At 37.4% G+C, this 18,188-nt stretch overlaps 1 protein-coding gene across 1 annotated transcript; it reads left to right on the top strand.

Moving 5' to 3' along the window:
• Positions 1-664: 664 nt before the first annotated feature.
• Positions 665-17,348, top strand: CHRNA5 (cholinergic receptor nicotinic alpha 5 subunit). The gene is made up of 6 exons (XM_074156748.1): positions 665-782; positions 10,822-10,973; positions 11,761-11,805; positions 13,225-13,334; positions 14,296-15,127; positions 17,187-17,348. The coding sequence occupies exons 1-6, from the start codon at positions 665-667 to the stop codon at positions 17,346-17,348; spliced, it is 1,419 nt and encodes a 472-aa protein (XP_074012849.1).
• Positions 17,349-18,188: the final 840 nt, after the last annotated feature.

The following is an 18,188-nucleotide window of genomic DNA, read 5'->3' on the forward strand; positions in this document are numbered from 1 at the left end:
CCCAAAACGCGGTTGAAAATAAGAGCACGTTGCCCCAGGTGGATTGATCGTCGTCATTTAAGGTTTACGCCTGCCGGTGAGGCCCGCCCGGCCGCCGGGGAGGCAGGGGCGGCGGCCCGGCTCCCCGCCTACCTGGGCAGCACCTGCGCCTCTGGAGGAGCGGTGTGTGTCGCCGTGGAAGAGGCGGGACGGTGCCTGACGGGTGCCCCTGGGCACGGCGCTCGGTGGGCCCGGCTACAGCTTCCCCTCCGAGGGCGCTCCTGCTTCCCTCAGGGGGGGATCCTCTCCGGCCAGCCCTGAGGGGGAGGCGATGGCCGTCACCCGCCCGAAGCAGGGCCGCCGAGGCAGGCAGAGCGGCGGGATGGTCCGGCCCGCCCCGCCCCGCCCCGCCAGTCGGTACCTCAGGGCCGCCGCCTGGTAGAACGACCCGGGACGACGCCTCGCTGAGGCGTTCCCCGACACCTCCCCCCCTCCCCCCCCCCCCACGCCGTCCTAACGGTTCCCGCCGCCCCCAGCCGCTCTGACGGTTCCCGCCGCGCGCGCTCCTCTCTCTCCCCCCCGCCTCGCGCCCCCTCACGGCTCCCTGGCGGGGCGTGGCTAGAGCCCGGTCCCTGCGCCCCGTCCGCGCCGCGGGGCTCAGGCAGCGGGGGGCCGTGCCCCAGCCATGGCCGAGCTCCGAGCCTGGCAGCGCTGCGGACGCCCCTTCCTCCTTCTCACCTGCCTCTTCGCGCCCTTTCTCGGCCAGCCCCGAGCCGGCTCCACCGCCCGCGCCCCTTACGCGGGTAAGGCACCCCGAGGGGCGGCCCCGTGCGGGTGAGGGCCGGCGGGGCGCTCCGCCGGGGCCGCTGAGGAGGGGTGGGTGGCGGGCTCGCCGCCGGGGGAAGGGGGAAGGTTGTAGCGGAGCCCAGGGGGTCTGCCGGGCAGCTGGGGGTGGCGGGAGCGTGTTTCATGTGGTAAAACGAGGCGGGTTTTTGCGTGTGGGGGATGAAAACGCTGCCGGGGTTGAGGTGGCCACACATCACGCTTCGTTTCTCCCGCCATCAACTTTTGCCAAGAGGACGGTAAAATAAGGCTGATCTCAAGGTGAAGCGGGGTTCCGGCTGTCGCTGAGGAGTGCTGAGGTAGGGATTGCAGGACTTCAGCTAGTTTTTAAAAAAAAAATCAACGTCACCTACCGAGACCGTGGTCAAACGGGCTCACCAGAGCTGCCCCTGTCACGGATGAGGGGAAAATTGCCACCGGCTCTTCGGGTGCGTATCAGTCTTGACTAACACACACTTCATTACGCAGTTGTTACGCTTTTTAAATGAATATATAACGCTTTGAAGTGTCGTAGCTTTCAATTTTTGCTCCGCTCACTCATTCAGACGAGGCGCAATTGTAGATTTGTGGTGCACGCTCTTTGCATTTGCAGCTGGTATGGAGGTGAATTTACAGAATATATTTTAATAATTGCAATATCGAATATGGATCTGGCTGCGCATAAAAATGTCCCTCTTAAGATTTTATAACAAAATTCTTCTTAGTTTGGTCATGCATTATTTCTTTGACTTCAAAAGAGTCAGTCCTCTAATTCAATCAGGATGTAACTTTCAGAGTTGAATGATGTAAAATAGCATGTGAAGCTAAAGTGTTTATAAAATTACACAAAGATTAAAGGAGCAAGACCAATGCTCCTTCAAAGAATTGTTTAGATATAGTTAGTTCAAAGCATTGCTTTTACATAATTTATGGGTACATTGCTAAGAGTTTTGCAAAACGTTTTGAAGTCATAACTGCAATATTTACAAGCAGAAAAATAAAATTGATTTTTTTAATATTAGCCCAAAATTGAAAAAATGGTTGTAAGTGTGGTTTAAGGAAAGTAAATGGTATCTATGTCTTGGTTTTAATTCAACATATAGAAACTCAGTCTGTTAATGCAAAATGTGATTGAAAAGATTATTCTTGGTCTCCGTATTTGGAAGAGCAGTGGTTTTCATCACAGCAGAAGATATTACTGTGTGAAATTATGTTACATTATATGGTATATGTGACTGTATGGAATTGCAGTCAGGTTAAGCTGAATTCTGCCTTTTGGCACAAACCAACCATTTTGACTTCATTGAGAACCGATTGTATATCGTGAGGACAAAATTTTCTTTTCTATTTAGTTGTTCACTCTAAAATAAAATGAGATTTGCTATTAAGAAGATGTAAAGCATTGTAGCTGCCTATTATTAAAATACAGGGCAAATGAAAATAATAACCTAAATCAGAATATCATGTGCATACAGTTAAAATTATCTTAGAGCTATTGCTTTGCACGTTGTAATCATTTTAATGAGTAAAAGTGAATTATAGATGTGACTGTTTTTATGATACTTTAAGAATGCTTGAAAATTAATTTGGTGTTTCCTTTAGTTAGCTGTCCAGAGGTGGACTAACCTTTATCCTGGATAACTCTGATTTGACAAGACAAAATATGCTGATCTAAAATGCAATCCGATTTTGTAAGTTTTGTTCCTTGCTCTGCATCTTTAACTAACTAGGTAAGACTTAAATGCACAAATTGAATCGAGATTAACAACCACCTACAGCACTGCTGTGCCATGCTGCATACCTGTGATAGTGTTTCCTTGGGAGTTCATACACCCAAACATTTTCCACTCAGTTTGACTGATCAGATCCTTCTGCCTGCCCAACAGGAAGCTGCAAACCTCCTGCTTTTATGGGTTTCTTGGGATTTTTCTCTTAAAATATTTTGTGCTTTCTTTAGACATTCTTAGGAAGAAAAATGAGAGGATTAATTTGTGAAGAAATGTCTTTGTTGATTTGTAGAAGGAACTGCGGAAGGAAGTACTTGCATAGTTTCCCACTTTTCAGAATGGTAAAACCTGATTTTTGTATGATAGTATATGTTCTGAAATCTCCTATGTTGTGTCTGCTTTTCAGCAGAGTTTCTGATTTCTATGAGCTGTAGGATTGTATATTCCAGTGTATTTGAGACTGGAATTGAGCTGCATGAGCAAAATGCTACTGTGGCAGAAGGTAACACCAGTGTGCAACTTCTGCAGCACCCAGGGCTTCACTGGCAGCTTTCGAGAAGCCTAAGGCCTGTGTCTTATTTGCCTAAAGGTCTTATTTACATACATCGTGGATTTGTGTTTACTTCCATGATGTATACCCTCTAAATCTGTATGAATAAATACTTCAAAAATACTTTGAAGATTCTACATACTTGTTCTTCCTTTTATTCTTTGCACTATCCACACTTGTATGCATGGCTTTTGTTGCTTGCATTCAGCATCTCTCAGCGCTGTCTTCACAGTCCATCTCCAGTCCTTACTGACAAGTCAACAGTGGGTGAAAATGGCGCAATGGTTAGGAGTGGTATAAAGAGAGGTGTCAAAATCCTGGCTCTGTTACAGAAAAAGTCCCCCTGGCTTCAGAGTGACCACAATTTTTAGCCTGAGGCAATCTGACATAAGGTGGCCTTTTCCTGTGCCCCAGCTGTTGGACGGGGAAAAAGATCACAGTTCTGTCTGCTGAAAACTGAGTGGAGAATGTTAGTGTCAGTGAAATCAGAAGGAATTGCCGTGCTGTGCTACAGACCTGTAACGGTAGTGCTGTAGATGGATGCTGACAATAGCTTCACTATAGAGTTCCGGAAGTTCTTTGGCATATTGTGTAGATCTACAATAGAATCCACAGCACACATTCAGAAGGAAGTGATTTGTGCTGCAGTTAGCTCTCAATCTAAAGATTGACCATCAATCTGTAGTTGATCTTACCTATTTCTTGATTAGTTACAAACTACATGGAAGTATATTATGCTGTTATTAATCAAACTTAAAGTGCATACATTAATATGGGCCACAGTTGTCCCTTGATGCTAAGTTGTTAGGAGATAGTTTAATTCAACTTTTCAATTATCAAGCCAGAAACTTTAAAGTTTTAAATTTGAGTTGAATGTAAGAAACAACTTCCCTGCTTTCTATGTGCAGCTCTTGTACATCTGTTTGTATTGGTAGTGTGGTAAGTGCTAAGCAATATTGCAGTTTAAAATCCTTCACAGTTTTCATGTCCGCAATATGTCATTTTATTTTGCTACTAGTTGGCAGAAGAATGATGTGCTAGATAAGAGAAGAGGCAGAAATCCCTCTAATAACTTGAAAGCCCCGGAATAAACGAAAAATCGTAAAAGTTCCTGCAGCAGCGAGCAGCTGCCAGGCATGTATTAATACACACTGATAGAAATACAAGGCTGTCACTTATATCTCAACCTTTGAAATCACAAGACAACCTCTGAACAAAAGAAAGCAAACCAAATTTGCAAAAAAAAGCCACCAACAAGAAAAGATCGAGAATAGCCACCCTTTCCATGCTTGTAGGAGTAGTGATGGGCTTTGCCTTAATTTTTTTAATGGGAAAAAAAAACCACTTGTAGGATGTACGGAATGTAGTAGCTGGCCTTTCTGACTTTTGTTCAGTAAATTCAATGGAGTTAGTAATCCTTCTTTAATTTACAGACATTCTAGTAAAGATGATTTTGATCTTTCTAAATTCTTACTTGTAACTAAACACTTGACTTAGTGATTGGATTCTTGGCAATTGCTAAAGAATAGAAGGAAAGGTAAGCCCTTTTAAAGGGAGGGTGGGAATCAGTACAGAAACAAAACTTCCATTTTATATGTCATTTAATGTATTATGTATCTTTTCTGCCTAATGAAGTAGTGGTGGGAGATCCTTTAAAATGTAAGGGAAGCTTAGACAGAGATCTGTGTAGTTAATGTTGCTCTACCTTTTCCTGTCTGGTGCAATATAAATATGACTTGCAGTTAGAACTGCCACCAGCTACCAAAATATTGTGATGTCACTGGATTTTTTGGAGAAAAATTGTAAATTTTAAGGAGGAAAAGCACTGATGCTCACTGTAGAATAAGTTAATTTGTAGGAAAGATGGAAAACTTTTTTCTCTCAAAATGGTCACTGAACAATTTTTAGATTAAGTTTTAAACAGTTATCATTGTGTTTCTAGACTTCAAAGTGTTTCATTTGTTATAAATTATATAAAATATATTACTTTAAAAAAAGAATCACAGGATCATCTTAATAAATATAAATATACTAGTGTACTGAAGGCAGGCATACTGTATTCATTCACCTCTGGTTTGTAGGCAAACTATTAGTTGTAGTTTGTAGTAGTTAGATTTGTGGATAGCAATCTATATGTTATGATAACACACTGTTAAAGAATCTAATGTTAACTACAAAGTATGGATATTTTGCCATGTTTATTGTCCTTAGTAGTGTTCTTTTTCATTATAGTGGTAAGCGATTATAGATCTGCATTAGTAATATGTATTACTTCTGAATCTACATCTTAACACTGGGCTTCTAAAAAGGGATCCTTTCCCTTCTCCCATGGACCTCTTTTGAAAACGCACCAAGTAGCGATCCAAATAAAACCTGAAATCATTAACACTCAATTTATATTAATTAGAAAATGCTTTGGGCTACACTGTTTAAAGTATAAGGACCAGTGTTACACCTGCAACCCCAAGGTGGTTCTTAGACATTGTGTCTAAGGAAGTGCAGAGGAACATAGAGTTAAAAAAAAGTCTATTCTTTGGAGAAACATGGACTGTGATGTTCTCTTATTTAAAAACAAACAAAAATTTATGAAAAGACATGAGGTATAGCTGTAACACTAAATATTTCACTGGTAATTTTTATAAAAAGAGTAGTGCTGCTAAATCATATTAAGATGTTAAGAAATTTCATCCCACAGTGGTACAGTAAGAAGCAATGAAAAAAGACAGATTTAACAAAAGAATAACATTTTTGTAATTTATTTGAAGCATTTTGAAGCATTTAAAAAGTCTGCTGTTAGCAGCACTAGTGAAATTTTGACTTGAGAATGTTAACAAAATGAATAGATGTGTACGTGTTTTGTCATGCTATTCATGAATCTGAGACCCATGTAATACTTCCTCTTCTTTTCTAAATAGCTCTTCCAGAGTACTTTAATAGAAGTTTGTTAAATGTTTAGGACTGAATTTTTAAATATAGTTGTGTCCAAGATAAGTGTTTAATTAGAATTTCTACTTAGTATTTTGTCAAAAGTGTGCTCCAACTGCTTCAAAGTTAAAAAATCATTAGTGTACATAAATGTTTGTCTCCTTTTTGCAGAATTAAAATTCCAGTCACCAAACATTTTCTCATGTGATTTAGGTGTTTTTTGCTGAACACAGAATCATGCTGAGAGGGAATGAGCAGAGGAGAGTTTCAGACGTAAATTATAAAGTAAATATCATTTTGGGGATTTATCACTGAACAATATATCTTTGATTTAGACCACAGAAGTTACCTGACCTCAACAAAAATAAAGCCACACAAATACAAGCTTGCTTAGAATTGCCCTTCAAAGGCTACAAATCTAAGGGGTTTTTTTAGTACAGTGAGCTAGTAGCAGGGGTGAGTGCTTCCATAATCTCTTACCATCTGATTTGGTATGAGACTTGTACTCCAGGTTGTTTGTTTGTTAATCTTGCTAGCCGTACAATTTAACCTCTTTCTGCTTTTCTCCAACCAGTATAGCCAGTCTGCTGCCTTAAGCCACTAACTGTATCTTACTTCTTTTCCTCTCTTCTGTACTGTTTTTCTGCTTGCCACCAGTTCAAGGTTTTTTTTTCCTTAATGGTGCTAACACCAATAATTAACTAAGAATTACACCCTTTATTATAATCTTAAAAGCATACAGACATAAGGAAAAGAGAAATTAAACACATGCAGTCTGTATAACAAGTGAGCTGTGTAGTCTTATTAAATAAAATATGGAAAGATAGGGGTGGTTATTTATATTATTTTTGCTGACTTGTGATATATTGTTACTATCTCCAGCCTCCTCATGGAGTTCTCCTTCATATAGGCTGCCTTTTATAGACGGTATGCCCCAGCTTGTTAATCACACAGAATAATTTAGGAATATGAAAAAGTGGGTGTATTTCTGTGATAGAAAAGGAAAAAAGAAAAAAAATTAGTTGAACTATATTGTTAGTAAATACAGTCATCTTAATAAATTAGTGAGTATACTTAGGTCTGAGCATACAATGTTTGAAAAAAATTCTGTAAGTATATAGAAGTGGTAAAGGAACGTCCCCCATGTAGCATAGCAGAGAAGATACTGTGTTTTAAGAGAAGCTTAATCTGGAAACAGCATCTACCCTGAAGATGCTGTATTGCTGTACAGGAGGTCATCTTACAGGAACACAGAAATGGTGAAAGTGCAACTTTGCCTCTGCATTGCTTCAAGGTCAATTAATGGAGAGAGAATACCCAGCTGCATAGTCATTCTCAAACTACAAAAAATTCAGTTGAGAGCTGTAGTTGTAAAAGGGAAATGTAATTAAAGCTAATTCATAAATACCTGATTTTTGTAGCATTAGGCTGAAATATACACAAAACCATTCATAATTCAGGAAATAGGGATATAGAAATAGAGAAATTAAGTTTTGTCTTCAGGAAGTGTTCTTTTGGATGCCTGTTAAAAGCAGGACTGGCAAATCTATGTATAGTTACAAATAAAAATTTCTTGGCTAATGAGGATACACTGAAGCTAAGGTATCAATTAAAATAAATATATTTTCGCTTAATAAGCTGTGAAGGTGACGTGTGTGTGTGTGTAACATTCTTTTGTTGGATCCTTTTTGGCAGCAATTCTTAGTCTCCTGTGTATTTTCACATATCCACCCGAGATATGCTCAGTGGTACAACGCAAGTTGCCCGTCAGTTCTTTGCTGTTACACAACCCACATCTCAACAATCTAGAAATGGAAAGATGTTACATTGTGTACAAATCATACATCTCGTTGAACAATAGTTTGCTAAGTGTCTGCGAATGAATGAAATACACTGTAAACAGGTAGATTTGTTTTGAATCGGTTTTGAACTGTCTTAAAACCCAAATGCTGATTTGGCCTTATCCTGGTTTCAACCGGGATAGGATTAATTTTCTTCCTAGTAGCTGCTGTGTTTTGGCTTTAATATGAGAACAATGTTGATAACGCATACTATTTCAGTTGTTGCTAAGTAATGTTTGTATTTAGTCAAGGACTTTTTCCACTTCCCATAGAAGGTAAAAGGAAGCGTAGACAGGACAAGCTGGCCAAAGGAATATTCCATACCATAGACGTCATGCTCAGTATAGGAATGGGGTTTGGCCAGGCGGCAGGAATCCACAATCACTGCTCAGGATGGGATAGGCAATTGACCCTCAGGTGGTGAGAGCGATTGTATAGCACCACTTTATTTAGTATATTCTTTTACCTTTATTACTATTCTTATTTTTCTATTCCATTACTGTTCTATTAAACTGTTTTTATCTCAACCCATGAGGTTTTTTCACTCCTTTTCTCCCTCTTCTCCCTATCCTACCTGGGCAGGAAGTGAGTGAGTCCTAGTTCCTAGTTGCCAGCTGGGATTAAACAACGACAGGGCTGCAACAAGAACCGTTGTGCAGCATGTTAGTGTGCATGGAAACATTTGGAGGGAAAAGGAGTCCTGCTGCTCCCACTTTGATCCTGTTCCTTAAGCTACATTCTGCTTTTGCTCCTACTATCAAATTATAGAGAAAATCCAATTAGTATTCGTAACAATAGTTCTACTGGACCCCCCCAAACCTGCCATGCAGAAGCAGGGAATTCTCTTGTGGTTGGGCTCTGCAGTACTTCGGGTGTTTTGTCAGAAGGATCTTTAAATGCAGCCTTTTGCAGTGCAGCAGAAAGCCACTGCTGTCAGAAGAGTTGATGAATGGAAGGGAAATTAAAAACTTGCGTTGCCTTAGCTGTCTAGGCTGCAGTGGCTGCAGTCACATAGAACTAGCTTAGGTTCGTCTAAATTAATGGCTTGAATGGTGTTAGCCAAGTCTGCAACGAATGCAAGCCATCAAACTGTTGATCAAATTCTGAGGTAGATTTGGTAATCTGTGTTGAAATGAGAACTGATAGCCTATGCAAGTATGATGCTACCTGATGTAACTGACAATTTAGTACTCCCAGGCAGTTCTGAATTTTTAGTCCTCTTCAATGTCTAGTAATCTCTGATTTACCGAATGTTGATGGTAATGAACTTCAAATAGAAATTGTTTATACTGCCTTTAATGGATGCTTTTGTTTCCTTTACCTTCTTTTATGAGAAAGGTTAAATACCATCAGTGTTTTTTCTGCATGTATCATTCACTACTTTATCTATTTCTGTTACGGTCACTAAATTTACTTCCTCTCCAAACAAAATAATGTTAATCTTTTAAATCTCTCCTTGTATGGATGACTGTCTCTGGTTTTAATCTGTTTATGACATTCTCTGGTGCTTTTCTGTTTCTGATATATCTTTTTTTAGATGGATGCTGTTAGCGAACACATTTCTCGAGAGGTCGTGCCATACATTTATGTAACGGCATAATATTTTAAATCTGCATTAAAAGAGATGGTTGTGAACATCTTTCTTTGGTTTACCCTGTCCCTTAAACTGACTATAATAACTGTTAGGTCTTTTTTCACTAGTACTTTCAGTCAGTTTAAATCTCATCGGTGAGTAGTAAAAATCTTTGTCTAGAGCATATGTTCATGTCTTGCGGTAGTTGCTCTGACTTCTCTCTGGGAATTGGAGACCCATTTTGGAGCCATTCCTTTCAAGGTGATGTGTGTAGCTTGTGCTGCTTCTTGAGGCTGTGGCCTTCTTCTGGTCTTTCACGTTGCCTTTGAAAGCTGTTCTTAATTGAGTTACTTAGCTAGACACTGATCTTGACTTTTTTTCCTCCCCTCTCTCCTTATCTTCCCTAAGTTTGTCCTTCTCTTGTTATTTAGGGTATATAATTTTTTGCATGGGCTCTCATAATGGAGAAACTTTAAACTTTGCCTTTTTGGGGGTAGCAAGGTTTCTACTGATACACTTCAGTGAGACCACATTAATAAAAAACTCATTTGTTTTTTTGTGGATTCCCAAAGATAAAGGACAGTGGTTGCTTGATGAGGTACCTTGGGGCAACTTACATATCTCTTCTAAAAAGCCCAGGCTGCTCTCTGCCTGCAGTTTCTGCATCTACAGTACTATACAAAGATTTTTGGCTGTTCCAGGTCATCAGTCAGTCTCTAGGCATTGAAATTAATCCTTGAGAACTATGAAAAAGAAGTAACTGAATGTATACTATTACTTAACTAGAAAGGTGCTTTCCAGTTGATATAACATTAGACTAGGTAGAGGATAGACTGGTAAATAGATTGCCATGTATTTAAAATACAAAACACTGTGGGGAAAAAGTGCTCTACAAATACTGCAAAGCTTATACATCACAGATGTTACCAAACATTGGAATAAATAATGTATAAAACATGAAGAGACTATTGTTTTGAACTGGAGCGCAAGTTCTGCAATATATTAGAGACCTGTATAGTGTAGATGTAGGTTTTTAAAACGACCTTGTTCTAGAAGAATGATAGAACTTCAGTCCCTCATAGATAACCCTTCAATTTTAGATGGGTTCCATAATTGCATGGCACCAGATAAATTATATAAGTTCATTTTGCCTTTATTATTAGTAGAATTATCTTAATGTTCTTGAGTCACAGATTTTGAAAGTGTGATAGTGGTATGGAGATGGTAATAAAACCAGCTAATCTTATAAAATTCTTCTTTCAAGACCCCGGCCATGCTTCCAGAGTAAAGGGAATAAGATGAGAAATTTAATTCTGCATAAACATGGCTGTAGCTCTTTGGACACAGGAATGCAGATGGACACTTTATTTAAACGAATGTTAATAAATTATTTTTTTTATATAGGTGTATCTGAACCTTCTTTTATTGCTAAAAGTGAAGACCGTTTGTTTAAACATTTGTTTGAAGACTATCAAAGATGGGTTCGTCCAGTCGAACGCTTGAATGACACAATAAAAATAAAATTTGGCCTTGCGATCTCTCAGCTAGTAGATGTGGTATGTATAGTAAATAAGTTTGTTTATTTTTTTCCCTAATTCTTAAAATTCTGGAACATAATGTCATATAAAATAATTGCATGTATTTTATCTTAAATACAAAAGATGAAAGCTCTAAAATTATTATCAGCATAATAAAAGAATGCATTGTAGATGGGGGCATGAAGAAGTGATTACAAAGAGGTTGAGAAGACAAATGGCTTTTATGTTTAGTAGCATTTTTAGAAAAAAAGTGAGTGACTCTTAAGCGTGGGGAATTGTGTTTTAAGTTCTTTATTCAGTGGGAAAACTATGTATTTTTAAACTTTGTCAATGTCATTTCTGTAAAATTCAGAAATACTTGCAAACACTGCTCTTCTCCCCGCCCTTAAGGAGCAAAAAAAAAAACCCTCTAAGCCTTCAGCTTTGCTTCCATAGTAATGAAGATTATCTCTTGGCATTACCTGTGATGTAAAAGAGATCAACCAAATTATTTTTCCCCCCTGATACTTACTCACTTCAGAATATTCTTTTCAAATTGAATTCACTGTTCATAGCTATCAGAGTTTTTCTTCCATATGTTGGCTGTTCCTCTATATTTCCATAGAAAAACAGTAAGACTGCATAAAATACAGTCAAATAAAGTATAGTTAAGTAGTTCTCATATCAACATAGTCATCAGTGACTGGAATGCATTTAGAAGTGTATTTTGTATTTTAAATTACAGATCTCTGAACTAAAGCAGCTAGTTACTATGAACGTACTATGCAGATTTTTTTTTTTCATAAAATATGCTTTATTTTTATAGGATGAGAAAAATCAATTGATGACAACAAATGTCTGGTTGAAGCAGGTATGTGTAAAATATCAACGAGGAACTCTGAAGCTTCATAACTGCAAGTCAAAAGTCGGAAGAAACTTTTCTAATTAATTGTATAATCAAAAAAAATTAGTTGTTGCATGAATTTTTATTTTACATAGTATCTAAAAAATGTCCTTGGAAATGCTTTAAAGGATTAATTGTTTTAAAACTCTTAAAAAACAAAAACAAACAAAGGTAAATAAAAAAAAAAATCCTAATTTAAAGAAATCTGATATGGCATTGCACAGCCATTTAATACACCAAGGTGCGTGTATCCAACCATAAAAGTTAGTGCTTCAGTAGATAAATTTTCTTTCAAAAACTATATTAAGAAAAGTATGGGTTTGTGTAGTCTTTTGTACAGTAGTTTTAAGGTCTTTCTCTTGTGGGGTATTTGAGATTTTTGGATAAACACTGAAGAATGTCAGGTTCAAAGTTGTATATGCTTGCTATAAAGACCTACTTTTTTCTCTTTGAATATTTGTTTATGGTCAGGAAAAAGCCTTAAGCTTTATAATAATCAAAGTCCAGTGCTAAGCTTAAGGGCCACTATTAACTTGGGAAATCCTGCTCACAAATCATTCTTCATTTAACTTAGAAGAATGCTTGCAGACCCTGATTATACTTACTAGCTTACTAAATTATTTTCGTTTGGGCTAATTCCTTTGCTTTTTTTTTTTCCCGTTGCTCCCATTCCCTTCTTTTCCAGTAACTAACTTCAGGCAAAGTTTTTATTTCTTTTCAGGAAAACTTTGAGACTACTCAGCAAGTGTGAGATGCCAGTATGTCAGTGATAACACTTTGTGCCCTCTTAGTGGTTTCTGCAGAACTTGTTGCAGTTGAAGCAGTTCCAATAAAATAAGAACTGACCTGAATATGCATTTAAAATTCTATGTGATGGGGAATTATTAGGAACTTGAATTTTTCCCTTTGAGCTTTTAGTTCAAGTATAAAATTACCAAAGTGATTTTACTACTATGCTTTTAATGGTGCTATTTTTAATGTTGCTGGTAGAAATAGGAACAACTATCTTGTGAGAGTTGCAGCATGATTTATTTTTTACGATGAAAATGTTTAAATTGCTTCTGATCGGCTTTCAAAGTCATCAGAACTTTTTTCAAATTTAATTGTCGATACATTACGATAGCTCTTACTTATGTATACATGCTCTGAAAAAGGATTTTAAGATACTAAGTCCTGTACAGAAATACTGTCAAGTGGGTCTTATAACAAAGCAAATATTGGATGAGGTAAATAGACGTCTGGTCAGGAAATTCGCTGTTGTATGCCAATTTTAGAAGCCACTTGTTTGTTTTTTTTAATTCCCTTGTTATCTTTTTTCATTTAGTCTTGCCCTGCTTAAATCAATTTCACAATAATAATGATTTTTTACATCTCTCGTATCCACAGGAATGGATAGATGTAAAATTAAGGTGGAATCCTGAAGACTATGCTGGAATAACATCTATTCGTGTCCCATCAGATTCTATTTGGATTCCAGATATCGTGTTGTATGACAAGTAAGATTTTAATCTTTTCACATGAAATACATTTACTTTCTAACTAAGCAATCCAAGCTGCTTCTGGAAGGCTCATTGGATAGATGTGCATGTACATTTAGTAGAGCTAAGAATGTGTGGAAGAATTTACCTCTAAATGCAGATGGATTTTGCTTAAATGCTTAAATGTTTTGCTTCTGTGTGGAGTTATTAGTATCTTTGAAGAGTTTATTTCCATTTCTTCATGTAAACTCTTTTTTAAACTAGAAAACAATGTCTTGCACAGTGCTGGACACAAACTAATAGTGTAGAGTGATGGGAGGGAAACAACTAATTCATGCTGTTCTAAGCCGTATTCAGCATGAATTTAAAATGAAGTACACTCAACTGTAACACTTTTTGCTGTTGTTTTTTAATTGGGTTTTTTTTGAGAATTAACAGACCTCAAAAGCAATAACTTCTGAATTAACCTTTCTACTCAACTCAGGTGCATATACAATGCTTTTACATTTCCTGACTTGTTGAGTCAGGAAAAAAAGCTGTTGCAGTGACTGTAAATTCAAGCTTGGAGGTGGCACACAAATACTGTTTTACCTGTTCCATGACTTTTTTTTTTCTTCAATAATTATGATTTGGCCAAATTGAAAGGTATTTATGCTGTATTACCAATAGAAACACATGAGTTTGGTCATGCTGTTAAAGGTCAGGATTTTTACAGTCCTTTCATTAGTCACTGGACCACAGAAAGTTGCACAGATCTTTTCATGAGTTGAAAATATTCTTCACTCTTCCAAAGCTGTTTACCTGTGTGAGATTCAGTTTTAACCAAAAAAAAAAAAAAGTTGACTATTAACATAATATAAAATTTTGGCTATGAAGGGGGACAGGGGATAAACAGCTGACGTGACAATAAAAAAATGTATTTTCATGTTTAAAAACACACACCCATTGTAATTGTATGCATATATTTCTTTTCTTTCAGTGCAGATGGACGTTTTGAGGGAACATCTACAAAAACTGTGGTAAAATATGATGGCACCATTGCTTGGACTCCACCAGCAAACTACAAAAGTTCTTGTACTATTGATGTAACCTTCTTCCCCTTTGACCTCCAAAATTGCTCCATGAAATTTGGTTCCTGGACTTACGATGGCTCACAGGTTGATATAATTCTCGAAGATTATGATGTTGACAAAAGGGACTTTTTTGATAATGGAGAATGGGAAATAGTGACTGCAACAGGGAGCAAAGGAAATAGGACTGATGGATGCTGCTGGTATCCTTTTGTTACATATTCATTCATAATTAGACGTTTGCCGCTTTTTTACACATTGTTTCTCATTATTCCTTGTATTGGGCTTTCGTTTCTAACTGTCCTAGTCTTCTATCTTCCTTCAAATGAAGGTGAAAAAATTTCACTTTGCACTTCAGTACTGGTATCTTTGACTGTTTTTCTTCTAGTTATTGAAGAGATTATTCCATCATCTTCTAAAGTTATCCCACTTATAGGAGAGTACTTGGTGTTTACTATGATATTTGTGACATTGTCCATTGTGATAACTGTTTTTGCTATCAATATTCATCATCGCTCTTCGTCTACACACAACGCTATGGCACCTTGGGTTCGCAAGATATTTCTTCACAAACTTCCCAAGCTGCTCTGCATGAGAAGTCATGTAGACAGGTACTTTGCTCGTAAGGAGGAAACGGGAAATATGAATGGATCAGAATCATCTAGGAACACCTTGGAAGCAGCTTTAGATTCTATCCGATATATTACAAGGCACGTTATGAAGGAGAATGAAGTTCGTGAGGTGGGTGTGTTAGTCATATTGTGCTGATTTTGTAAAACTGGAAATTGGAAAACCAAGAAATGGTTTGCTAAGCAGTTGCGTATTAAATGTGTGCTATGGGATTTCCAGTTCTTGGCCTTACAGGAAGCCATGTAATTATTTCCACTGGAAAGAAGTACAAGTATGATACAATGCTGAGAATTCTTAGAGATATTGGGCTGATAAAATACAGTCCTTGGGTTCTTGAAAGCTTTTTCTTTCTAGTAGAAGTAAGTGCATTTTTATTAATTGTACATTCTCAGAGATACTTGTCTGTTACAAGAGCACGTACTGTAACTGTTCCCTACAGTGCTGCTGAGAGAAGTAGATGTTTTTCATGTTAATGTTGTACCTGAAGGCTATCTGAAAAATGCATTTGCCTTACATTTTCAGAACAAATACTGCTAAGCCTTATTTTGCAGCTTTCAATTCCAAATAAAAACAATTTTTAATGCTCTAACTTGTATTAGTTTAAATACAAGCTATAGCTATATGTTAGTCATTTTATGCTGAGATCAGACATCGTCTAGGTGCCTTCTTGAATGCTCTCTTCTAGCCTTATTATTTGTCTCTAAATTATATCAAAAGACATCAAAGGCTTTTTTCAGTTAGTACATTTGCACTCTGAACTATCCTTAATGGATATTTACACCATTTGGGTAAGATCATTATGAATCTTTTTTCTTTCTGTGCTTTTTAAACTAACACGGTTGGGACATCAGAGACAGAAATGCTATTTTTCAGGCTAATATAGAAATATAGAAGTTTGCTGTATGGTCTCATGATACTGCTATCCATTTCTGATGGCAAGGCCTGAAATTTTTTCAATTTTTACAGAAATTACTGTCTTCAAAAGTTACCAGTTGCTGAGAGCGTGTTCTCAGATGCTAGCCTAGGAGTAAGCTAACTTCTCTCATGTACCTTCTCAGCACTTGATTCTGACATTATCATAAGGGATCCAGCCTAGATTTTGAATAAATGTATCTACTGTACTGTTAAAACAGCATCTAATACCCCTGCTTTGTATAAACAACGCACATAGAATAGTTTGCTGTTAAATACGTAATTTCCTGTAAATTAAGGGTTGGTGTTCTTTCTCTTAGTGAACTTTCTCTATTTGACTGTGACAAAAGAGGTGATAAGTATTTTGTTTTTCAGGTGTAATGTTGTTGTTACTCTAAACCTCAGAAGTTAATATATAGCTGACTGGGGATTCACTTGTGTTTTGTTATTTGGGATCCAGAGGATGTGAGCTTTAATTGCAAAAATGTTAATAAAAACTACACAGTTAGTGCTGTTGTAGCCTCGCCTCTTAGGAAGCAGTAGGCTTGGGAAATCTGGATAGCTCCAGCTCAAATCAAAGACAGGATAGGATTGTTTGGCAGGATTTTAATTTGCTCTCACAGTTTTATCTGCTATACTTGCAAAACTGTGTAGAGATATGAATAATTCCAATAAGGAAAATAGTCTTGAAAGTATAGTGAGTATTCACCCTAGGGTGTAGTTCTGTGCAGCAGTAACTTCACAGCTTTCAGATCTTGGGTGTAACACAACAGCTGCTGTTTACTGGTTGGTTTTTTTTTTGTTTGGTTGGTTTGGGTGGTTTTGGTTTTGTGGGGGTGGTTTTGAGGTTTTTTTTGGGTTTGGGGTCATGTCATGTGTGTGTGTGTCCCACCAGAAGCTTTTCCTTCTAGCTCCTGCCCAGAAATTCCACTTTATGATGAGGCTGTGGCATGAATCCTAAATCCTGCAGTATGTTAGAAAATTGCATACCAATTCAATCTCTTTTCAGTGTTTCTCAGGGTCAGTTTCTGCATTAAAATCTAGTATTGGTCTAAATAGCTTACCAATCTTCTTAGAGGGAAAGTTTGTTCCTGCTGTAGCTCATAGTGTAATTATAAGAAGTTATTAAAGGGGGTTACCAAATGGATCCAGTTGGAAAAAAGTGTACTGTAAAGTGATTAAGAATTGCAAGGTTCAGTACTGTATTTTTACCTGTTCTCGCACATACTGACCAACTCTTATGCTCTTTGTTTTTTAGGTTGTTGAAGACTGGAAATTTATTGCTCAGGTGCTTGATCGAATGTTCTTATGGGCTTTTCTTCTGGTTTCAATTATTGGATCGCTTGTGTTATTTATTCCTGTTATTCATAAATGGGCAAGTATAATAGTACCTACACATATAGGCAGTACAAATGCATAAAATATTTTTGGATCTGTCTGCTGCTAATACAGCTCTAAAGAGTTTTGCAGTAGCTCTGTTTCCATGCACGTTCTTTGTAGGCATATTTCTGATAGAGTAAAAAAAAAAAAAAAATCCCAAACTAGAAAATTATGTTTATATTAAAGCTTGGCATCCCTAGGACACATAGAAGTCAGTTTGTTTATTGCCAGTCTGCTAAGTTACTTCTAAATCAGGTCAGAATTAAAAGGACCTTCTCAAGCACTTGCATGTGTGATATGTCAAAAAAGCATACACTGACACCTACTGTGAAATCGAAGGATTTAAAGTTTTTTAGTGATGATCACTGTAGTCCTATTATTAAATTGCTATGTAAATTATGATATTGACTATTAAATATTTGCAGATATTTACACAGTAGAGTTGCTTATTTCAATTTACTATAGTGTGCAAAGGAGAATTTTTATCAGCTCTCTTGCATGTGTTGTAGAAGTATAAAGTTTCTACAGAGTAAATTTAAAATAATAATAAAAATACCAGTTAAACTTCCCATATATTCAACATATAAGTAAAAATAGCTATTTGGCTATGGTTTGCCTTTATATATTTTCAGTGTAATTTGCTGCTAAATTTAAAACCTTGTTAATTCTATCATATTAATATGAACATTTAATACGGTAAGCCTTAAAATGCCTAAAGGATACATGTATATCGATATATCAATATCTCAGCTATGGAAAGGAAAGCAAAGACAATTAAATGAGTTCCCAAGTTGCACAAGTATTCTAATGGACCAGAACATTTAGCTTGCTTTATTCTTGATGGAGAATTTGATACAGTATGTTAGTTGTAAAGATGTGA

The sequence above is a fragment of the Numenius arquata genome, chromosome 11 (genome assembly GCF_964106895.1).
Source record: "Numenius arquata chromosome 11, bNumArq3.hap1.1, whole genome shotgun sequence".
NCBI classification, from domain to species: Eukaryota; Metazoa; Chordata; class Aves; order Charadriiformes; family Scolopacidae; genus Numenius; species Numenius arquata.